Source organism: Chenopodium quinoa, unplaced genomic scaffold, assembly GCF_001683475.1.
Source record: "Chenopodium quinoa cultivar QQ74 unplaced genomic scaffold, ASM168347v1, whole genome shotgun sequence".
In the NCBI taxonomy this organism is placed as follows: domain Eukaryota; kingdom Viridiplantae; phylum Streptophyta; class Magnoliopsida; order Caryophyllales; family Amaranthaceae; genus Chenopodium; species Chenopodium quinoa.
Window position 1 is genome coordinate 20732 of NW_018744041.1, and position 25591 is coordinate 46322.

Genomic DNA, 25591 nt, shown 5'->3' on the forward strand with positions numbered 1-25591 from the left:
GTCATCGACAAACACAAGTAGCTAACCATGAGCCGGGACAACCCAAGCATGCAGACGAACACCCTCCCATGATTTGGTTTACCATAATACCACCTACACGACTAGGCACCTCCACACCTAGCTACCATGAGCATGACTATCAAAATAGACCGTTAATAAAATGACACAAATCAATTATAAGTTGAATAACGTACACTTGACAAAAAACAAAAGGAAAATAGCCGTAACAAAAGGATGACATGTTGTGAATAGGTGATGTTGTAATGACATTTATTTATTATTACCAAAACGCGGCCATCTGCTGTTATCCAAGACACTTTCTTTCTCTTTTGTATCTGTAAATTCATTGTACTCCATTTTCTCTCTCCTCCATTTTTAGCCTCTCTCTTTCTTTCGCCATTGTCAACTTCTCCGTCATTCAGGTATCTTCTCTCTCCTTTCTCTCTCTCTTATCCTCTGCATTCTTCAATTTTTTCCCCAATTTTTAATTTTTTTTTTCTTCCAATTTATTTTTCTGCATTTTGAAATCCTCCGATTCGCTGGTTTTTCTTCAGCGTGATCTTGGATTTCCTTAAAAAAAATCCCCCCATTTTTCGATTCAATTCAATTTTTGTTATAATGTTGGTGATGTGATTGCATTTAATTGTTTTTTGGGGTTGAATTGATTGATTTGTCACTATTTGGGGAAAATTTTAGGGATTTGGATTATCTGATTAATTGTACAAATGGGAGAGCATTTGGTGTTGCATGTGGACCGCTTGGTGAATCCTACAGAGACGGAGGGGGCGTCGACATCAGCGTCGTCGTCTTCGTCGAATTCGGGGTTGGAGGAGAAAATTGAGGAGAGGGTTGAAGATGATTCAGCTGGAGGGGAAGATGAACCCCTAATTCAGCTCGCCGAATGTCGTATTTGCCAGGAAGAAGATTGCATTGCTAGTTTGGAAGTTCCCTGCCGATGTAGTGGCAGCTTGAAGGTATTCTATTCAATCATGAACATTTTTCTTTCAGCCCTCTTTTTCCTGTATACATTATAAAGATTATTAATTAAATGTAATTCACCATTTGCGACGAATGTTGTAATAGCTTGATTGAGATAGGACGAAGCTTGGTTTTTGCAATTAACTTTTGGGGTTCTATAGAGTTTTTTATGAGTATTGGTAGCCAAGTAACTTGTAATGTGGTTTGACATGATTCTGATGTGTTTGAATGGTTAATCTTGATCATGCAAATAATTAAAAGTTGACAAATTTGCTATAAAGAATAAAATTTTGAGAAATTTGAGATTACTAATTCAATGTTTTTAATAATGTTGCTGGGTTATAGATTATCGATTATTAGGTTATTAAATTATGTTTTACGGTTTAGTTATGCTGCTTTAGGGGAATCCCGGATTAGGAGGTGCCCTTGATTCTAAGCACGTTAGCAACATCAGGAACACAAACCTTTATTGAAGTCTTATCATTTAAGAAATTAAGATAAACACCTTTTATTTTGCATAGTAATTCACATAAAGCTTAAACAAGCTTGGTCAATCCTTTTTTGTTATTAACTACTCTCCACAAACTAAGGAGTTGAAGTTTCTTGTAATAAATAAATAAAAATAAACTAAGAATTGGAATTTTTATTATTTATATCTTAATCTCATGACTCTAATCCAATGTGAGGGATTGTACTTGCTTGGAGAGACACTTGGTATCAGCCATTGGTTGTTGATCTTACAGTATACTTCATACTCCGTAATAAAAATTGAATAAACATTTGGAAACTAGTGCAGTAGCTATGTTACATTATCATGTAGATTTGAACATAAAATTACACCCTCAAATATGTACAACATAACATCTTTACTACGGAGTAACAAATATAGCATAAAGTTACAAAAAAATCAAGACCCAATAAGATTGTTTGTTACTATGTCACGCTTGCCCATGTATTGGCGTCATTAATGTTTGTATATTGTTTGAATAGGTTGCGTTTTTTCCCAGTGTTTTGCAAGTTTCATTCTTGTTTAGTTGCGTGAATGCAAAAGATGGTCATTAAAAAATATTACAGGTAACAAGAGGGGAAAAAAAAACTCCAGAGATTTATGTTTTGTAAATCTTTATGCTGGATGTTTTTAATTTTTTTACTTTTCTTCGGTGGCAGATGCTTGCTGTGTATTAGGTTGTTGTGTTATTCTCATACATGTGATATGTTATGTTGGTTAAGCTATGCCAGGACATGTAATTAGATATTGTAATAAAGTGTTAAGAGCTAGTCACAAGGAGGAGATCTGTGGAGGTAGACTGATGTCAGAGACTGAACATTTTGATATCCTTCATGATTGTGGGATACATTTTTGAATGAGGTTGTATGAAAGAAGTAGAATATATGTAGAGGAGCAAGCTGGACATTCTTGTTGGTTATATGTATATCAGCGTCTTAATTGATTACTTGCCTGGAAAGAAAAAAAAAAAACTAGTTTTATTGTATTGCTGCCAGTCAATGACAGATTACTACTCTGGCTTGAAAATACAGTATTTCATTGAAGGTGTATAAATTATTATTTGTCTGTCTCTTTGTTCAGCTATCAGATATTAAGATTTGGGTATTAGTGTTGTTGACTTGTTAGCTCATCTTTAAGCAGCTCTCAGTTCTCAGTTTCTTATACCCTTACACTACACAGAATTGACCTTTTCTGGTTTGTTATGTACAGTATGCACATAGAAAATGTGTTCAGCGTTGGTGCAATGAGAAAGGGGACATAACATGTGAGATCTGCCACCAGGTATGCTAAAAGTATTCTTCTTTATACGTTTCATCTGACAGATGGCTGTGAATTGGAGTCATGCTGATTGTTTGGCTGTGGCAATTGCTCCTATAACCTTTAACCTTAAGAGTAAAAGTACAGAGCACTATATTTAGGAGATCTTTTGGATTGAGTAATTTTAAATATGTCAAGTTTTTGTACAGCCCCTATTTCTTGTCAAGTGTGATTTCTTGAATGTGTTTTTAGGTGGTCCATGTCAGTTATAGAATTTTGATTTTCAGTCTGTGGTTTGCTTTTGTGGTGTATGTTTATTGACTGTTTGTTTCTTGAGAAGAGTCTGAACATTTTAATTATCAGGTTATACTGAAACAAAGTTATAAAGTTAAATTTCTTACAAGGTTCTGAACTAAATGAGGTGTGTAGAGCTCGCTGGAATTTGCTATTTGTTGTGGTCCATAGATTGTCCAGTGGCTCACTATGTGACTGAGTGTATGCTTCAAAGCACATATTCAAGTTCAGATAGCTTTTGGAAAATAAAATAATGTTTACTAGCCGAGACAGAGTGGCAATTTACAAAATCTAACTTCTGGGAAAAGGCTATTTGATTATTAAAGTACTTTATGAAGAATTGGTCTCACTTTTCCTTTTTGTCCTGAGCCATTATGTATAGCTTCCATCTCTTTTGCAATCTTTCATGCCTTCCCCCTTCTCCCATTTCAAACTCTGCCATATGAAGTACAAAGCTTGTTTTAAGACGAAGGAGAATTTGTTTGAAGGTTTTTGCTTGTGAGGTATGAAATATGGGGACTTTCTTCCATTGTGTTAATATTTTAGAGCTGGGACCGAGCAGCCAAGCACTGATGTCAGGTCCCTTAAACTGCTTAATCAAAGTTGCACTGGTTCCCTCCATAGTACTTGAGAAGTTGCTAAGTACTTGAGAAGTTGCTATACCCCATGTTTTCAAAGGGTTAGCATGTTAAATCGTGGGACCTGCTAGAAGCCAAATTTCTTAATCACCTCCTACATCTGATCCCCTGCTATCTTTGTGATACTCATGTTGTTTTTGTTTTTGAATAGGCCATTGTCTGTCACTCTCTTTTTTCTTTTAATGTTTTAGCCGAGGGATCAACTGATGTATCTGTGATCACTAGTTAACTGCTTTCTGTCTGTATGAATGTATTTATTTGTTTATGTTATTATTCTGATGATGGATTTCTGCACAATTTCAGCCTTACCAACCCAATTACACTGCTCCACCACCACCACCCCATCCTGAAGACACTGCAATTGATATTGGGTATGTAGTTTTTCTCGGGCAATTCTTGTTGTGGCTCCCACTCTATTGAATGAGTAGTACAATATTCATATGTCCATCGACTACACCATTTTTTATATTTATAACTCATACCAAACTTTTTTTTTTCTCCCTACTTACCATCTAATGCTGCTTGGTAATTGTCATTTGCAGTGGAGGCTGGACAATATCTGGCACTCCTTTGGATTTGCATGATCCTCGTCTTCTGGCAATTGCTGAGGCAGAGCGACAGTTTCTGGAAGCTGAGTATGATGACTATGCTGCTACTAGTGCTAGTGGAGCTGCATTTTGTCGTTCAGCTGCGCTCATTGTAAGCTTCAAAGGCCAATGTGTGAAAAATCTGAAATAGAGCTATCAGATATAGAAATATATGCACACTCTATAAACATTATCTATACTTGTCATCTGTGTCTAACAAATATGGTAAAACTTGGCATTATGCAAATTGTTAAGGTTCTTGTCAGCAGTTTAAAACTGAACATGCTCACAACATGCTGACTCTTATTTTTTCTGGCAGCTGATGGCTCTTCTGCTCTTAAGGCATGCTTGGAGTTCGCCAGATGCTGATAGTGAAGATGATATGTCAGCCTTTTTCTCGGTAAGTAAGATGTAGATTGGATACTATTTTCTGTCCATAATTATAACTTAGCTGCACAAAGTCTTGTACGAGTAATACGTTGTGTTTACTGTTTTCTTTTTCAGCTTTTCTTGCTTAGGGCTGCTGGATTTCTTTTGCCTTGTTACATTATGGCGTGGGCCATCAGTATCTTGCAGCGTAGAAGACAACAACAGGTAGGCAGACAATAATGTTCTCTTTCTCGTTATTCGATACTCTCTCCGTCCCTTAAAGAGTCCTCCTTTCCCATTTTAGTTAGCTTGTCTCCACAACAGTGTTTGAAAAAGCGCGCCTAGGCCCTGAGGCGCAAGCTGATATGGGGTAGGCACTTAACTTGGTCTGGGCGAGGTGTTTTGGTTAGGCTTCCGAGGCACACCTGAAGCAAATTTCTGCCAATTTGTTTATATAGTACGCCTCACTTCAAAGAGGCGCGCCTAGGCGCTGCATAACCCTTCTCTTCAGCACGCCTTCAGCTTTTTTATACATTGCTCCACAATTCCTATCAACTATTTTCACTACCCCACACTAAAATACAAATCTACCTACCCACTCAATACAACCCTTTATACAGTGAAAATTGGGATGAAGGAAGTACTAATTAATCATTTTTATTTTTTGGTTCAAGGCTTATATGAGATTATATCCCTCTTTGTTTTGGTGGTTAATATTTTTGGTTGGAAGGTCTTGTTTCCTTGTATAGTTGTATCCTTGATTTGGTGTTTACTTCTAGAATAAGGCCCATTGGTTCTGAGTTCCTTGTAGTGCAACTGCTGAATACAAGTGGAACTACATATGCGATTTGATTTTAAAGATAGTATTAATTGATTTGTCTACTTTATTGTGTTGTGAACTATTTTCTGGTTGCAAAATTCTTCCTTTAATTAGCTACACCCACCTTTATTATATTGGTTAGTGCATTGTGGAGGCACAAGCCATGACATGTAATAAAACTGTGCCTGTCGGGCCTGCGCCACTTTGTATTTTCGGAAAAGCACAAGGAAAGACACAGTACATCATGGTTCGACAAAGCCCGCTAACTTAAGCGAAACTTGGCTTAGGTTATGTAGGCCTTAGTTATGCCTAGTCCATCCTTTTGAAAATTTCGGGTCAGCAGATAGCTAGCTAGTGGGATGGCCGAGCTAGCCAGACTCAAGGCATGTAGGCTTGGCCAAAGGCATGCACAAATTCTTTCCTAAATAGCATTAAAAAAAACTAACTTATCTTGCTTACAAGCCATATTGACATCCAAGGTAGACATGATTTCATATCTTTATATGAGCAAGATATTCTTATTAGATCAACTACAAAGCCTGATTAATTGTTTCATATATAGTGACTGGCAGCATAGTGAATGAGCTGTAATTATTACTTTGGTTTGCTTAATTAGAAAAGTTTGTTTGTATTCAGGAAGCTGCAGCGCTGGCAGCAACTCAAGTCGCTTTTGTGCTTCAATCAGGGCAACGCAGGGGCTTGCAGTTTATGATAGCTCCACGTTCTCCTTCAGCTGTGGCTCAAGAAGCTGTTTAGTGCTCTGTTAATAGCAACACCTGCCATCCACTGGGGAAAATGGTGAATACATCACCCCTATTCAAGTCATGTTCTATGTCTTTAATTGTTATTACTGTAACCTAAATTTCACCATCGTCTGTGATTATCTGTTAGTCTTAAGAGTCCAGAAGCCATCTATTCTTTGCAAGTGTTTGTGTTCATCGGCTTGATGCTGTATATAAGGTCATATCTTGAGTTGGTAAAGAAAATCGTGGGCATTTCCCACTTGAGTCCTTGGTTTTCTCTAGGCAAATATATGTATTTTAGAAATATATAGAATTGCACCAGAAACCATTTTTTTTAATCCAAAGTGTCTGTAATCTAACTACTAACGGTGGCAGCAAATTCTGGTAATTTTCCGAAGTGTTTAGGACTCGATAGCTTAAAATTAATAGAGCTGTGCTACATATTGGTGAAATAGGTTATAACTCTGTAATTTGTTCAGATTGTACACATAAATCTCACTATAGTACAATCCTCAAATCTGAATTGTTTAATATGTTGGGTTTAGGGGTAGTGTTTCCAATATTAATCCAATTATGCTAATAAAAAGTTAAAGCAGGTAAAGAATATATTCTGCATGATTGTGGTGGATATTAACCTTTGTAAAAGCCGTGAATCAGGTTCATTTCATCTCGATTAACTTACTAATCTAATCTGCTGTGAATCAGGTTCATTTCATTATGATTAACATACTAATCTAATCCTTTGAGGACATCGTTACAGCTAAACTGCGCAATTATTATTATCATACTCTATGTAACAAAAGCAACTTCTTAACAATATTATACATTGATTCATTTGTTAATATATGGTTTTTATGCAACAAATTTACCATGAAGTTAATGATTATGAGAGTACATCCTGTCATCAAAGGCGGCTGGCAAACAAAGCTCTTTACATTCAAACTAAAGTAGCAAAAAAACTAACCTTTAAGACCAATCTTGAGAATCAAAAAAGATAAAGACAGTCCAAAATTTATAATTTCCTTAACCCAAAATTTTCATTTTTGATGAAGTACAGAGATTGATGAATGGGTAACTCTTATCCCAAGAACACAGAAACTTTAATTAAAGCAAAAAGGGTATCTAATAAGTACTTAATGCAACCCTTAAAATAGTACTAAATACCCGTACAAAACTCTCATAAACACACCCATTTTAAGTATCTCTTCTTTGGGAATAACCAAGGACAATTGCTTAATTGTGAGGTTATCTATCCAAATTAGAGCAAATCTTGACTAATGAAACTAGCAAATTCTTCATTTCTCACGCCCATAGTCAAAACCTGAAATTATTCTAAGAAGACGGGTAAAACTTGAGATTATTAGAATCAAAATATTCAAAACAAAATCGCAAATAAAGTTAACATTATTTACGGCCAATTCAATATATTAATCTAAGCACAATGCACAAGTTCTATTGAAAAATTTGACATAAGAATTTCTCATATTTATACAAAAATTACGGGTTGAAATCGAGGCAATCGTTCCAAGGAAAAAAATGCTTGGGTAACAAACAGTTACCTTAGTAACAATAGGACCACCAACCAGAATGATAGAAGCATGTTTAAGTGCTCCAAGCTTTTAAAAGTTTGTGCTGAAGATTACATGAAATAATCAATGTAACAAAGCATCCTCTATCCAATGGCCCTCTTTATTTTAACTTTGATTTGGTAGATAAAGAAAAGCAGAGAATCAGCACATCATAACTACATCTCAGCAAGAGTTTATGACCAGTCTCCCTTTAATTTTACGGCACAATAGAATATAATCACCTCATTTTCATAAAGCATCACAACTTGTACTTTAGAATGTTTTTAAACTACATGTCATTTACTAGTAATTAGGATTTCGGCATTGATATATGCAGCCCTAAGAGCGAGCAACCTTTAGTACTTGTATTAATCTAGAATTCTTTAATAAACCATGTATAGATCGAAGTCATAAATGTTAATTTAATACTTAACATTGTATTCTAGTCATAGTTTCTTGTAGTTAGAACTTGTGTATTATTTTCTTTAACATTTTGAATTGATAAATAGGATTTAAAAGATAAAGTTGGTCTACAATCTAAATGGATGATAATTGGAAAATAATATAAATGAAAAAAGAGCGGGAAGTGGGTCTGTCAAACATAAGATGAAGAATGTAGGATTTGGAAACAGAAAGAAAGAAGAAGAAAAGCATAAAAGAAACACATTTAGCACAAGAAACCATAATTTTTGGTGCATAGAGAAAAGAGCTTGGAATTCTAAAGTGACAAGAAGCAGATCTTAGTGGCATAAAGCAGCAGTTTGGTGTTTTTTAGGGGGGGCTGTTACATTCCCCCAATCTTTTCCCTTCCATTTTATTCTTTATATGCCAGACTACTGTACCAGTTTAGTTATATTGTTGGGTGGCTCATGGCATGTCCCTCACTCACTTAACTTATATATTTCCTTTTCTTAACAACAAAGGAATCACAAAGTGACCTAAGTAACCCTCTCCAAGCCATTCAAGGCGCGACTCCATCCCTCTATCTAGAATTAATAATCACACGTTACATCATCCTAACCCTTCATAATTCAGGGTTTACCACGATTTCACTAAAAAAACACTCTACATAGGTCTCCTTACAACCTCACTAGGGTGCGGATGTGTCTGGAAACCAACTGTAACATATTTCTTTTCTGAGATCAGTGACAGTTTTTCGGACATCCAAAACTAATACTAATACATAAGACTATTGTTTACAGAGTTCTAGACAGATGACGTAGTTTAGTAATGATTTAACGATAATTGAGGCAAAGAACGGCCAATAACAAAGAATAATCCATCAGTCTCAAATTCAAATAGCGAGTAAGCATGGCCAGGTGAAATGGCAAGAAGGCAGGGGGGACACCGAGAGAACTTTATGTCTGGTCACCAAGACAAAAAAAGCTAAGAAAATGATAGGGATGTAGGATACAAATGAAAAAGATACTTGGCTTCCCTAGGGTATTGTTCCAACCCCCTTTATTCATCCTATTTAGATTCTTCCATAACAGCCTTAAATTTGCATATCTCACACTAGTCTAAATTTCGGGTGAATCTAAAACTTCTTCCGCCAGTTTTGGGTCCCTCTGCTTTATGCTTTAAAGCAACCTCTAAATCTTATAACAGATATATTACACTCCTGTTTCTACAGGAATGGTGTCACAACAATAGAAGGATTACATACAATCTCAGACTTTGCTCATTCTCTCATTACTCTCTAGAGAAATACTAGGATTTTTCCCGACTTCAGTCTGTTTCAAGTGTTAGTAGAGCAATATGAACCTAAGTGCTAATAAAACATTCATTCTTCTATTGTGTATTGGTTTGTTAGCATTAAAACCAGAGAGAGGTTGTAGTCTAAGGCGGGCGGAAATGACCCTGGCTCCGAACAAAGGAGATTTACAACATGCGCCAAGCAATCGAGTCCTGCAGGGAGTCTCAAGGCAGGAACTCAATGCTAGCAGAAGATCAACTCCGGAAAACAAGAAATATGATCCAACCCAGTCAAGTGAAAGGAGGGTTCGAAGAGGTTCTGATCCTATCCACAATAGGGCTTAGAAGAGAGGAGCTGAGCAAGTTCAAAGAGACAGACAAAGCAAGATGAAGCAAACCAGAGAGAAGTTAAAGTCTGTTGTGAGTGATTAACACTTCAAGGGATTCTACGCGGCTTGATTGTTGAATTTTTGGTCTTTTTGGAGGTTCTGTCAGCAAAATATGTACAGTTGTAGCAAGTGAAACACAAACCAGAGAGCAGACGGCGGCAATGCATGAAGTGAGCCAATGATATCTCTTGTTTTGCAGTTGATATCTTATTAGAAAAAAAAAACAAGGAGTGAGTACAGTTATTATGATGTTATCGGCTCTCACAAAGGACAATATATAGTGCTTTTTTATACATCTTGATTCTTTTTTGTTGGAAGTTTAGTTTTATTTGCATCAGGAAGCTTCTCAAGGTTTAATTTTGATTCTTTTTTTTGGTTTTCCGGCAATCTAATCAATGCCATTTGTTTCTTAAATTTTCTGATCGAAAGACAACTTGTTTGTGATCATCTGTGTCAAAGACATTTGCATAATCCAGACTGTCAATGCATCAGGTTAAATTTTCAAATTTTCTTTTTAATATTTCTTCTCCAATTCCTAATTCTCATATCATATTTCTCACGATCATGATCGTGAGAGGTATTGGGGGAGTGGAGGTAAGAAATGTTAGAATTTCCATCCTTTCTATGAAGAATCGGTGCAAGAAATTGGACCAGGAAAAGATGCTAACATGAGAGGACCAGCAGAGCTCTTCAACAAGCTTTGCATCTTTTCTGGACATATGCACAGCCAAATGGTTGAAGCATCTTTGATGGTTCCAGTTAAAATTGACACCTATCCTCAAGAGAGCATCTAACTCCTAACTTCTCAATCAGCCCATTCTATTTTTTAGTAGTTGGAATAATATGTCATATCAACTGTCATTATTTCATCCCATTAACCCTGATTAAGATAAATTGGTGCATGTTTCAGTAGGATTTTCAATTTAGTTCCATTGTAAATTTGATGTTTTAGCGGAATACACGAATATATCAATTCTGTATAAAGGACAACCCTTTAAACAGATGCAAAGCTTCACACAATAGTTTCATTCAACATCAAGCATTGTAAGTGGGTGTTTAAGTATAGTTAAGGATATCAGTATTGACCACGTACGAGCTCTTCTATTAGGATGTCTACACAACATAGTGTGTTTCGAAGAAAGGGTTTTGGGTGTATAAAAGATATCTGCACAAGTTCCAACATCTAGGAAAGCATCAGTAAACTGACTCAGTAATGATTAGATGACGCGACTAGAAGAAGTAGGAATTAGGAAACTGGTAAAGTATAAGATAATCCTTTACCAATCCCAAAGCATATCTATAGAAAGTAGATATTGAAATGGGGCAGGATATAGACAGAGGAGCTATAGGTAATAGAAAAAGGCTTGGAGAAGCCTTACACCACCAAATATAATGAAATTGGCTAAGACTATCATTTTCACAAAACAGGGTTATGTTCCTAGAAAAAGTCAGCAAGAAGGTAACTAAGGGTCTTTACTCTTTGGAATGGAGAACTTAAGGAAACAAATAATGCATGTCAAAAAGTACTATATCGGAACACAAGCAGAGGACTTCTCTGTGAACACAAGCTTCCTAGGCATTTCTCTTCATGATACTTAACTTGTTTAGCTTTTAATAAACAGAATTCTAATGTTCTCACCTCCAGGCATACTAAACATTATAAGTTTCATCTTTCGCCTATCTGTGTTGTTTATGGATTTACATAAATAAGAAGCAAGTGAGAAAGATAGAAGTTAAAACTGTGAAGCTCACTAATACACCCTTAATCCTGTAGGCATGCACATCTTCTGATGCTGTTATTGTGAACATCTACGGTATAAGTAAATAAGCAATGCACTAGTTTCATTTCATGACCGCCTTCACTCCATCTAAAAGAGAAGGGTTTAAATAAAAATCATGTTTTCTTTTTTCTTTTCTTAGGGAAGGTATACATATTGGCTAGGGAATCGCCTCTTTCCTTTCTCTTTTCATGTCTACCAAAAAAATTCCGGTCTTGAAGTAAGTACATCATTCACGGTTAAAATTTGGAGTTCAGAGGATGCATTCTACTGTTAAATAAAAAAAGCTATCATGTTGCTTACTACATATTCTAAGTTGTAAAAGGGTTGAAAGGCTTACACTTCTGCTTCACAAATCAGAAATTCAAGTCGAGGATGATTAAGTGCGACATATAATTTAGACAAGAGTACATTATTCACGTTTTGTCGTTTTTTTTATGCCAGTACCTAATTTAGACAGAAGTACGCTATCCACGGTTTTTTGATGTCAGCATCTAATGTTTCTATGAAATTAGATGATGGCATAAAAAAACCGCAGATAATGTACTCATGTCTTCGAAACTAAACGTCTCACTTAATAAGTACACACCTTTGATCATTAATATTCTTAATTATGTATTGGATCATACATTTATACATAACTAATATTCTGGAAAAAAAAATAAAAATAAAAATAAAAAACTCATTCAAAAGTATCAAATAACATTATAGATAAGGTATTCAGTAGTAGCATCAATGGCAAATCAGATGCTAGTATTTCTGAACTCTTAAAATCATAAACTCTTTTGCCTAAAATCAGACACTAGCTTTTCGCATTAAACATTTTGTAAACCAGCAAATTCTATTATCAGCTGAATGTATCTAGAAGTTGGAATCGTCCCATTAAATCAGCAAATCCAAGAACTAAACTCTAGTCACATCACAACTCAAGGATTTAAAAAAAAAATGTTTTTTCAGTGTGGCAGGCCACATGGTGCGGCAGGGTTACTTGTATGATGTTACTAGTTTTGTCAAAGGTTACTTGTAGGTGTTACTTGTATTTTAGGGTTACTTGTATGAGTTACTAGTATGTGTTACTTGTGTTCTGAGTAGCCCCTGACTTGACCCACATACCAAATAATAACACCTGACCAAAACCAGTACGACCATACAAGTAACACCTACAAGTAACACTCTGACGAAAATCAGTAACATCCTACAAGTAACTCCATAATACAAGTAACACCTACAAGTAACCCTAGATTACAAATAACACCTACAAGCAACCCTAGATTACAAGTAACACCTACAAGTAACACCCTACAGGTAACCCCAGCCGCACCAGGTGTTACTTGTAGGTGTTACTTGTATTTTGGGGTTACTTGTATGAGTTACTTGTATCCAGACCAAACCCCTATACCAAACCAGTAACACCCGAACATAACTAGTAAGACCATACAACTAACCATAAAATACAAGTAACACTCTGGCTAAAACCAGTAACAACACCCTGATCAAAACCAGTAACGCCAGAATACAAGTAACCTATGCCACACCATGTGTCCAGCCACATACAAAAATTTGTATACATTATAATGTACATAATTTCTAGGTGATATAGATAAGGTAAAAAAGGTAGCATTTTTAGAACAAAATGGTCCAACAGAATAGTTCAACATGAACAAAATTACATCTTTCTTTCAGCATCAAACTTAGGAATTAAGGGTCCCCAGTAAAAGAAAAGGACACCCCACAATTCCCCAACTAAAAAGGGGCATAAAAAAAGACAGCAATTAACATAATTACGGAATTTTGCAGCAATTTTGTGGACAGATAAGGCGAAAATGATAAGTGCATATATTAAGAATGACCCATATTAAGAATTGATTAATGCAGGTTGTTGAACAAGAAAATGATTTGAAAATGAATTTGTGTACCTGAGAAACATAGATGAGATGCAGGGTTTATTTGAAGTTCTTCAATGGAGGAGCTACATGAAGTGATGCGTTTGAAGCAACAGAGTATTCATTATTTCATTTAGTTAATTTGTTTACTTGTATAGTTGTATGTTTAGTTCGATCTGATTTGATCTGATCTAATTATATTTTTGGGTTTGAGAAAATTTTGACACAATTTGTATACTACTCCGTAAAATTTCTATGAATAATCAAATGAGAGGTTATTAGATTGTTATTAGTGTAATATTTCATAATTTTTGAAATTATATGTTAATAAAAATATTCAACGATAAATGAACGCAAATAGAAAGATATGAGAATCTAATTATTTACTTCCTCCGTATTTTAATAAGTGTTTTACTTCCACTTCCAGTTATATTTGCTAGTGTAGATTAAGGATCTCCTTTATCCAATTGGAGTTTCGATTTTGGCACTTGCGTTCTTCTCATGCCTGAAGAAATCCTCATAAGTGCTCCATTTCAATTTTTGAAAACTTATAATAGTAATAATATTTTATTATTCCTTCCTACCGGTAATCCCTTTCATTTCACTATTGGTAATATTTTTCAGACTATCTATCCTCCCATTTATACCCTCCGTTGTTTTTTCATATTTATTTTTGGAAAATTCTCATTGGTACACGTGGTTAAGTGGTTTTGACTTTTCCCATTAATACACTTCAAAATTTTTGTCTTCCCATCGGTACACCCATGGTTTATTCTTTTTCCCAACGGTGACCAACACCGTTAAAAAGTATTTTATTAAGTTAAAATAATTAAGGAAAATACTATAATACCCCTTTTAAACATCTAATATCTCGATTTGCGTGTCAAAAATTGTTCGGTTAAAGTTTTGGAAGTCATGTTTAACCGAACAATTGTTCGGTTAAAGTTTTGAAAGTCGGTTAAATAAATTCTCATCTAATGTTTAACCTACCCACTTCAGTAAATAAATTATACTATTCTTGTTAAACCTTTATGCCCATAAAAATGGAGAAATAAGGAGGAAGTATGAAATAAGTTGATATCAACTATAATAAATTGTAGTGAACTAGCCTTCACTTATTAGAAATTATTTGCAGCAATTAAAAGTAAAGGTGATCGTATCTAGCTCAATAATTCTTAAAAGTAAAGGTGATCGTATCTAGCTCAAGAATGTTGTTGACCACAATCTAGCCCGTTTGACGTCTTTCGATAGTGTGCAAATGTGGGAGAACCAATGTCCTTGTGAGGTTTCTCCGTATGTTTTGATGGACAAATTATCAATATAAGGCTCCTTTAACTTTTACTAAAAAAAAAAAAAAAAAAAAAAACTTATTAACTCATAAGGTAGTGTTGTGAGTAAAAAAATGAATAAAATATAGGATAATGCTATATATAGCCCTTAGGGCTACATATAAGCATTAAATTTACTCTTGAAAATTGTAAAAAGTTCAGAAATCATAAAAATATTAACACTAATTACACTGATTTACGCGTGTTTTTGTCATGAATTCCTAATTTTATACAATTTTCAAGAGTGAATTTAATGCTTATATATAGCCTTTAGGGCTACATATAGCATTACCCTAAAATATATTCCCTTCATCCCAAATTACTCGTTATGGTTGTATGTAATATTTTATTACACCTTCATTTTAGAAATGAGCTTACCAATATTTTAGCCATATATTTTAGCCATTGTTTCCACTAATACATTAACTTCGTTCCCTACACTCTCTTTCGTTACAAAAAGTTAAATGTGTCCCATTAAATCGTTTGCTTGGGATAAAACTTGTGTAAAAACATAGTAATATAATGAAAGTCAAGTGCATGGGCTTAAATGGGCTTTTTTTTTACTGTAGAGCCCACATTGTTGGGTGGGCTGAAGTTCATTCATCCAGCTAATTATGGTCCTAATTATTCTATACAACCCAATCAAAGTCCATCCATTTCAGGTCGGTACTATGTGATCCAATTATTCATTTTAGCCCGTGGGCCGTGGCTCATATATATAATATATGATATATTTTGTGATTCAAATATATATGATATATTTGACATAAGAATGCTACAATTTCAATTCCTAATGTATGTAAAATTAATACTCTCTCCATCCCTTTATTACATGCTTATTTCTCATTTTACACGGGAAGTAAGAAAGTTAAAGATTCCTTAAAACTAATAATTGGGAGTATAAATATGCATGTGGGGTTAGAGAGAGATAGAGAGAAAGAAAAAGTGGTTGGGAATTAGGAGAGATAAAGTATTGGAAATTGATGTTAAAGTACAAAAAAGAAAAAGAAAAAAGGTGACAAATCATCAAAAAGAGAATAATATTGTCAAAAAGTACAACCTATAAATAGAAATAGGCACTTAATTTTGATCACCCCAAAAAGGAATACAGGCATGTAATAATGGGACGGAGGGAGTACAAATTATATCCTACTAAAAAACAATTATCAAAATGAGAACAAAAGGTTCATGGGTGTACCGTGCACCCCGATATATACAACAATCTCTAGTAAAATTATATCACTTGGATTTTTTACCCTATTTACATAAGTCTTTTAGGTTACATATCATGATACACGTGAGCAAAATTATAGTTATGAGAATAATTTCGAGGTATACTTTTATAATTGCCCCCTCTTAGGTTATACAAATATTTGGGTTTTCTAGGTTGAAAGTAAGCCTTTTAATTCGAAAATTTGGGCACTTCAATTCCTACGCTTTATCCTTGGCTAATTTAGTTTTATCTTTCAATTTTAATAATTCTACAATTTATGAAGTGATAGATACACTTTTGTTTGTTCATCTTTATACAATGGAGTAGTGTTCTGATTTTATTTGTTTTGAAACTTATACATGCACATAAAGGATCACATCAAATGTCAAATTTTAGAATACAATCAAATGAATTAGGTTGAAATCATTTGTAAAGCTCTAGTCTATTAAATGAATTAGGTTCTAATTCAAGTACAAGAAAGGAGCAATCTATCATAAAGAATCATAATAAAAATTATGAACATCTTAGTTTTTAAAAACATGAGTTATATTAATTAAGCGACTAAAATAGATTGGTGTCATCTGATCTAATGACAAATTAAGAGTTTAATAAAAATTTAATTAATTGTTAGTTACAACTAAGTAAGTACAGTTAACCACATAGGTAATCAACTAATCATGGGACAATCAAACATGGGGTACTTGTAAGTTGTACTTTAAATCTGTCTTTAAAAGTACATAAGTTCATGAACCTAATCCCTGGGTGTCACAAAGATCTGATAGAATTATTCATTAATTTTCCAGTACTAATTTCAAACTGTAGGAATATTTTGAATGGTTCTTACAAGAGTTACAACTCAATTAAATATACAAGCAATTTGCTTGACTTCTCAAGTAGCTAGAATATGTTGATTATATATTAAAGAAGAAAATATATATACTCTTATTGTTTCATTTTGTTAATCACATTTGCAATATTTAATTTAAAGAGATAAACTTTCACCATGATTGACACACAATGTGCTAATTCAAGTAGCATGATGAAGGTTTACATTAGCCTTCAAGTCTTGACTAGTACGAAGTATGATTTTAACATTGGTACTCAAACTTATATGAACTTTCGGTAATTGAGCAATGCCTAGTAGATATTGATACTCCGTATCATATTTTAAAAAATGACTATTAGTAACAAGTACACTCAGGACTTGTTCTCGTCTATTGAACTGAACTAAACTGAATTGAATTGTTTAAACTGAATTTAAGCCGAAGAAAACAAGCCCTCAATACTAACGCATTACCAAGTAATAATACGTAATAACTTAAGTTCAACCATTACTAATATTTTTTACCAGCCTACAATTTTTTCGACAAAAGCGTTGGAAAATGTTAGTTATTGAATTAGGTCTTGTTCTCTTCACCTTAAAAAATAATATTAAGTAAAAATAATTTCAGTTAAGTAAAAATAAGTTCAGTTCAGTTCAGTTCAGTAAAATCAATTTCAGTCTGGTAAAAATAATTTCAGTTCAGTAAAAATAAGTTCAGTTCAGTAAAATTCAGTTTTCTTAAAGAAGAATTATAATAGAAAATCAGTAAAAATAATTTCAGTTCAGTAAAAATAATTTATGTTCAGTAAAAATAATTTTAGTTCAGTAATATTAAGTTCAGTTTAGTAAAAATAATTTCAGTTCAGTAAAAATAATTTCAGTTCAGCAAAATTAAGGTGAATCAAACAGGACCTTAGTTTGAGTAGCATTTTTTAATCTTTAACTAAAGTTATTTTTCATAAATTATTATTATTATTAATTTTTTTTTGAAGGCTTTATTAAAATAATTTTGTTTGGACTCATTAGCTTTACTTGAGCTAAATTTAAGTGGAAAAGAAAAAATTACTTGAACTTAAAAATATAAAATAAATAAAAAATAAATAAAAAATAAAAAAAAGGAAAATAAAAGTGGTTAATTTAATTGGGTAATATTGTCATATGGCTAATATAAGTAGGAACGTAGGGTAGCTAAGAGGCTAGGTTGGGTTAGCCAATAGGCAATAGTCGTAGGTGATGGTTAAGTTCCTCTATTATTGCGAAAAAAGGGCATTGTGTTTTTTTTTTACAGCTATACTGATATCATTGTGATGGTTGACTACGATTTCTTGACTTTCATGATTTTGTTGAAATTTCACGTCAATTATTGTAGTATTTCCAATTTGTCTTTCCTAGGCTTCATCGCCCTTGTATTGTTTTTTGGGCGGCAACGCCCGAATGCTCTTTTTAGCAAAACGGACCGCAAGTCAAATTACTCCGTTATTTCGTATTTCTTCCGTTTTAATAATATTACAATAATTAGACTTTTATACTAATTATTTATCACACTTGTTTGACAAGAGGGATAAAAAAATAATAAATTATAAAACATATTCTTGCGCCTCAACCATCAGCTTAAACTTTTGGTTGAGATGGTCCTTTAACATGGTATTGGAGCCAATGTGACATACAGGTTACGGGTTTGAATCTCATCGACCCTTCCTTCAAAATGGAATTAATTAGCGTCGGGTATGAGAGGGTTTGTGTTGCATCCACATTTCAAATTCAATGGGAATATGATAAGGGATTGATGGAAAGGGATAAAAATAAACTTTAGTCCTTGTTCTGTAAGCAATTAAGAATTGGGAATATATTGGAATGAAAGGCAAATATATTAAAATACCCTTATTGGTATTTCCCTTCTCTTTCATCTTCCTTTTTTGGAAGGTTATAATGGTTTTTTAAAATCAAAATTCTTATGGATCTTCTTATACGGTTATACCACTGTCCTAGGTGTAGATTTAGAGGGATAAAGAGGAGGGATTTTGCCCCTATCTTTAATTTCTATCCACCAAAACAAGTACTACATAATATCGGTTTCTCTTATCTCTATTCATTTCTTCTTATCCCTCCTACTAAACACCCTTTTAATTATCTAGCCTCCTCCCTCTTCCTCCACTCCGTCCTTTATCCACTTCTTCATCAGGTCTAATAGGTCTATACATATATGTGCAAGCCGGTTTGAAACCACAGGGCTAATGTAGGTCATGACCAATTAACCACCCTTTTTTTACTACAATATAAAAATAAGTTATGTGCATATTATAGTGACGCTAGTTTGTTGGCTTAACCGAGATAAAAAAAAATGTCTTTTACGTAATTGCAAATCAAAATCTTGTTTGCTACACTCATGGTCATCATCACAAAATACAGCATTTGTTTGTCTAAAAAAAAAAGTACACTGATATGAGAGTTAATTCAATTTTTTTTGAAAGCATGGAGTTAATTTAGTTCAATCTAGCTATTTCCACACCAAAGTAACTAAGCTAATAAACTTGTTTTTTAAACTCGTTCATATCCTTGAACTCTTTAAAACACACATATATACTTACTAACTAAGCTTATAAATTCCAATAATTTGGTAAAATAATTTTTTTAAAAATATTGTAATATGCGTAAATGAGGTGCGTACTGCGTAGGGTTTTGTGCGACAAATTATTGAAATATATTTGGATTCAAATTGATTTTTTTTTCCCCTTCTTCTAGTTAACCAACAAGCTAGGCCACTTATTATGGTATAGAAACGTAATTTTGGTCGAATCTTTGATATGCCCTACAATGTGAGTGTAATGAAGTTATCCTTATTAGTCAAATTCCAATATGCTGCTATTGATCTCACTTATCACGCGTGCTATTATGGACAGTAAGGAAGTTTATACTATACTGTCAGAACATTATTCTAAATCCCACTATAAACTTTCTTATCTTACGTAAAAATTTTGATTGCTACCGCTATTTATTAGTGAGTTATTACCTAAGATTAGTTGTGACTTTTGGGTTTTTTTTTTTTTTTTTTTTTTTCATACAACAACAAAGTCAATAATCTATGTGTTAGATACCCTACATACACCTCCACCTACAGGCTTGGGTGCATGCTGTTAAAGGCGTATGACTATCGCAATCAAAAGGTTATAAGCTGATGGTTGAAACCTAAGATTATTCAATTATCACTTGCTCTCACATGAGCACCTTCTGAACTTAAAATGTGTGGATGCAACATGCACTTTTGCTGTTATGCATACTCAGCGAGAAATAATATTTCACTAAGTAGGAGGTGTGGATGAAATTCGAACTCGTGACCACCTGTCACGTTGACTTTGATACAATATTAAAAGATCAATTCAACCAAAAACTCAAACTGATAGATGTAGTTCATGATCGTTTTACATACTTTATCACATATAAATATATAATGACATGAAAAAAGGCCAAAGGTAAAAAATTTCTACCAAAAAAGTTAAATCTTACTAATGAGGATAATATATGACGCCCTAAATGAATTTATAACAACCAAACCAAACAACTACCTCTAATTATGCGCAAACAAAAACGAAATTTTCAAAGATTCTTCGATAATAATAATAATTTGTAAAATAAGCAAGGCTGTAAAAATGCTTGCATACTTTGGTCAATTTCCCTTTTTTTTTGACCAAATATCAGGTGTCACACAAATATAATTGGAGAAATATAATCCCAAATATCTTAAACAAGACAACCATGCTAGAATTTAACAAAATACTCCTTAAATGGCTATTATAATTAAATGATGAGGTATAAGATGATGCCTAGTTAAAAAGAAAGGAATGGGAAGCTAAAAGAAGAAATACGAGAAAGAAAAGTTGAAAATTAAGCAAAATTAAGGGGTTGATTGTTAGGCCTTGTTCTCATCAGATTCAGTTCAGTCAATAAAACAGGCCCTTACATAAATATCGTTGATGTCCATGCTTAGGAGTTCAAATATCATTATAGATATTTATTTTCTTGTGTTAGGACGGTGAAAAAAGTAAAAGTTCTACATTGCATTACCAACAAAACCAGTTGGGAGTTAGACTCTTTTTTCTTCTCGTAAAAAAAAATAATTCTTCGATTGGTCATTCACTAAGTAAGGACCAAGGAGCAATAGAGAATTAAAATTTTATAGGAAATCTAATTAATACATATATGAAGGATTGAAGGGTATTATATTAATTTTAACATGGCCCTAGCAATCTATCATTATAGATATATACTAATCAAAACTTTGATAATGTCAAAAAATTATATACGGGATTAACGACATGGGAAATTGGTGGTCCAAAAAGTTTGCACCTAAATGGATTTAGATTCTACGCTTTCTTTTTTGGGTGTGACATTCTTCACTCTACCACAACCGAGGAATCAAAGTTAAGATCTCTAAGCAACCAACTTCTGGATTAAAAAAGGATTAAACATACCAAATCACCCATTAATTTAATTTAATACAGGTAGATGTCATTTTAATTATTTTACCTTTTTGAACCGACATCTTAGCTTCCACAGTTTCAAGGTTTGTCATCAAGAAAATAAATTTTATAAAATTATTAAATTAAAAATAAAATAAAGATGAAAGTTTGTCTTCAATCGTCTCACTTTTAATTCAGTTATATGTTTTCAAATGAACAAAATATTAGTGTGATATCGATTGTATCATATGGTGAAGGAGCGTATTTCACTACGGAGTACCTAGTAATTGATTTACAGTAGTAATGAAGTTCATCCACTTTTGGTACTTATAAGGTATTTTATGGTATTTACTATTTAGTTTGGTGCCAACAAAGCTTAAATTCTAATTGACTCTAATAAAAAAGTGATTGATACTTAGTTTAGAACCAACTAAGCACTACATTTTTTAAATCCGTAACATACTAACAAATAGGAGTAGAATATATAGGTACCAAATTGAATGAATTTTATTACGGAGTAATAGGCAGTGAAAGTCTTCCCCGTTCTATTAATATTATAACAATGGACTTTTTGCACTATTCTTCACTCTTGTTTGACCATATAATATGATTTATGCGTTAAGCAAAATATAGGCATATGTGATCTTGTTGTATTCGTCTCATAAAATATTTTCTCAATATCAACTTTTTATAATTTTTACTCTTACACAATTATAGATATTTAGCATATAAAATTTGCTTTGAGATGCGTAATTTCTTCCTTGTTGCAATATTAATAGAACGGAGAAATTATAGTTTTAATAGGCATCGAATATATTAGTTATTATTAAAAAAATATAAAAATAAGTTAGTTATTTAAATAACAATTGTTTATAAAGGTAATGACAAATTTTGCATCGAAATTAAAAAGGTATTAGAAGTCAAGATTTTCTAATTTTCTTTTTGCAATATTTTAAAAACTTGTATATATATCTTCACTCTTTTCATAGAGCACAAAATGAAAAATATAAACTCGCATAATCATTTTGAAAATTATAAAAATAACTATTGGTACTTTACAAACAAAAATTACAGAGTAATCAACAATACATCATACAAAGTATATCAGTGCGCGTATGTAGGGGAATAAATCTTTTTCCTCGTATTGTTTAGGGTTGGCTACCCCTTTCGTCCTTACTATCTCCACCCTAATTCACTCAATGCCCTCCTTCAACACCAGTACACAACCGTCACCTCTCTCTTCTCATCCAATGTAATTTTAAAAAAACAACGAACAGAAGTCTACAACGCGAGTTGAAAATAAAAACTAGTTTATATTATCATATAACATAAATAAACACTCTAAAAATGTAAATAATAGTGACAAGACTTAAGAGAGTATCCACTATCCAATATGTTGTCACCCACAAGAGTTACAACAAAAATGAAACTAACGTTACATAAATGGGAGCAGCAATATATGTTAATAAACTAATAATTGTATGAAGTTGATGAGTCGATCGGCTACAAATTTGATTGCTGTTGATGTTAACATAATTTTACCTCTTATTACAGTTTTTTCTTTTTCACGCGGAGTGTCTGAATGCTGTAAATAGTGTTAACACTGTTGTATACGTACTGCTTCAACTTTAATTTTACAAGTTTCATTTCAACGCATAAATTAATTTTGCAATAAATGCACACAACCATAACATCCTACGCATCCTATTTAATTTTCTATCTTTAGATTTTTTTGTCAAGTAAAAAAATAGGTCAATAAACAATAATCTGATTAGATAATAATTCTATCTCCACTAAGAAAATAAATTATACGTAGAGAAAATTTTCAAGAAAATTAGTTTCACAAATTTGATGGAATCACCTTACCTATAGAATGAGAGACAATATATATCATCAAGGCTTGTGGCCAATTGATCACACACACATATCAAGTAACCCCTAACCGACGATTAATCCCGGCCCTGACAACCAAGTAATCCCTGATATACTTAGTAACCCTATGAGTAAAACCTGACCGAGTAACCCCTAACCGACTTATTAGCAACTCATGACAGAGTGAGTAACCCATGACCAAGTAACTCCTAACCGATTTGATAATCCCTATAGCATTAACAAATTAAAGTAATCCCCATAATGGTGGCCACACGGTGTAACCAGCCACATATAAAAATTTGTGTTTAAGATATATATTCAGTAAGTTTTTATTAGATTTTTGGAAAATTTACATACAACTATTAAACTTACCCATACATCCCGTTAATAAAATTCAAATTTATAGTGCGAGTAGCGTATTATTGACCACATTAAATATATTTTCCAAAACCTGCCATTAATGTATTACATCCCTCCCATTGCTAAAACGATAATACTAATCCATGATCCTTGACCAAGCCTTGCTACAACAACTTTTTAACAATTCAAACATGCATGCTATTTCTATGTACTTTTTTTTTTTGACAACTATTTCTATATACTTAATTTAATTAACCAAAAAATTAAAAAAACGAGAAAAGATCGATAATGACAAAATGAAAAATGTGTTCACCTTAAGAATCATGATCAACTGCTCATTCTGATTAGATTCTGATCAGCCGTAGGCAATAATATCCAACTAAGATATATTGCGGTGGTAAGATCTTGTTGGTGTTACATAATTCTTTCATGTCCACAAAAATAATAAGAGTGGGGATCAACTTAGTTGATGAAGGTGCTTTGTAAAAATTCAGCCTTTGGTACTAGATAAGAACTTCGTTCAAAAGATTACAATTATCTTACCCTTAAAAAAGTTTATTATTCTATTGGAATATAGGACCACTAATTTTATTACTTAAAGAAGGTTAAAGAAAATTAAAGGGTTCTTCGTACCATATGGAATTTAGCTAGGAAGATTTTTTTTTTTTTTATTTAAAAAAAATAATTATTGTTGAGTTGATCTTATAATTATAAATGTTTCACCAACTAATTTAGTCAAATACGAAGTATATATGAGCCTTATCTCATTTTTCATCAAGTAGAACATCTTTTGTTCATCTTATATTCACCTATTTCGAAAAACTTAGGTTTAAATAAGAGTTGTTATATAAATTCTGATAAATAAATAAATAAATAAAAAGCGCTTAAGTTCTACGGGTAGTTTAATAAATAAGGATTAATATATAAGGGCTATATATCCATACTACATTTAAAATTAAAATAAGAAGTTTTAAAGTAAGTTTAGCTTTGACAAGACAAACTCGTGATAGTCATGAAAGTTGAGATTAGTTCAAATAAACTATGAAAATCATGTAAATAAAATGCACCTTTAAAGCACGTATACACTTATCAAACCCTTCAATTTTACTTTTTAATACATTGTCGAATGTTTGTATTCTATTTCCATTGTAGAGGCTAGGGAAAATTAAAATTTGGTGCACTAAGATGCATAATAATGCTCATAATGCACCTGATCAAAATAACAACAAACATGAAAGTTAAGATTAGTAATATGTTTGTTTAATTTATATTTTTTTCTTCAATACAACATGTGTTCTTTTAAATTACTTTGAATAGGTAATGAATATGTGATTTGATTTTAGGAAAATTTGCCAATTACTACCGCAAGTTAATACCACTTTGTAAATTACTACCGCAAATTATAAAAGTTGTGAATTACTACCGCAAAAAATTTTAAGATGTTGCGATTACTACTAAACCCCCATTACCCAACTATGACATCATTATACCACTTTAACCCATGGTTAAACCTCTTAACCATGGTCAAACATGGATTAAAGCCCTTAACCATGACGTCATTATATCCCTAACCCTTTTTTTTTTGGAGGGGTTGGTTAAAGCCTTTAACCATGGTCAAACATGGGTTAAAGGAATATAATGACGTCATAGTTGGTTTAATAGGGGTTTGGTAGTAATCGCAACATCTTAAAAATTTTTGCGGTAGTAATTCACAACTTTTTTAATTTGCGGTTATAATTTACAAAGTGGTATTAACTTGCGGTAGTAATTGGCAAATTATCCTTAATTTTAAAAGTCATATTTTTTGAATTTCCACGTAAAGTTTATGCATGTTCTTTACATTGAAACTACATGTTTTTTGGTTGCTTTTGGTGTTCATCTCAATTATTGCTCATTTATCTGAACTTTTATATTCTTGTAAGATTTATATTCGTTACTGTAGTATTTAAGCATTTATATTCTTTAAATTTAGCCTTTAAGTTCATTGAGTGCATAATGAGCGTTATATACCCAAATGCGTTATATAGCCTT

General features: G+C 32.9%; 1 protein-coding gene across 1 annotated transcript; it reads left to right on the forward strand.

Annotated features, from left to right (window-relative positions):
• Positions 1-272: 272 nt before the first annotated feature.
• Positions 273-6591, forward strand: LOC110690377. The gene is made up of 8 exons (XM_021867196.1): positions 273-422; positions 697-974; positions 2696-2767; positions 3979-4046; positions 4218-4374; positions 4582-4662; positions 4767-4856; positions 6088-6591. The coding sequence occupies exons 2-8, from the start codon at positions 726-728 to the stop codon at positions 6205-6207; spliced, it is 837 nt and encodes a 278-aa protein (XP_021722888.1). The 5' UTR covers positions 273-422; positions 697-725; the 3' UTR covers positions 6208-6591.
• Positions 6592-25591: the final 19000 nt, after the last annotated feature.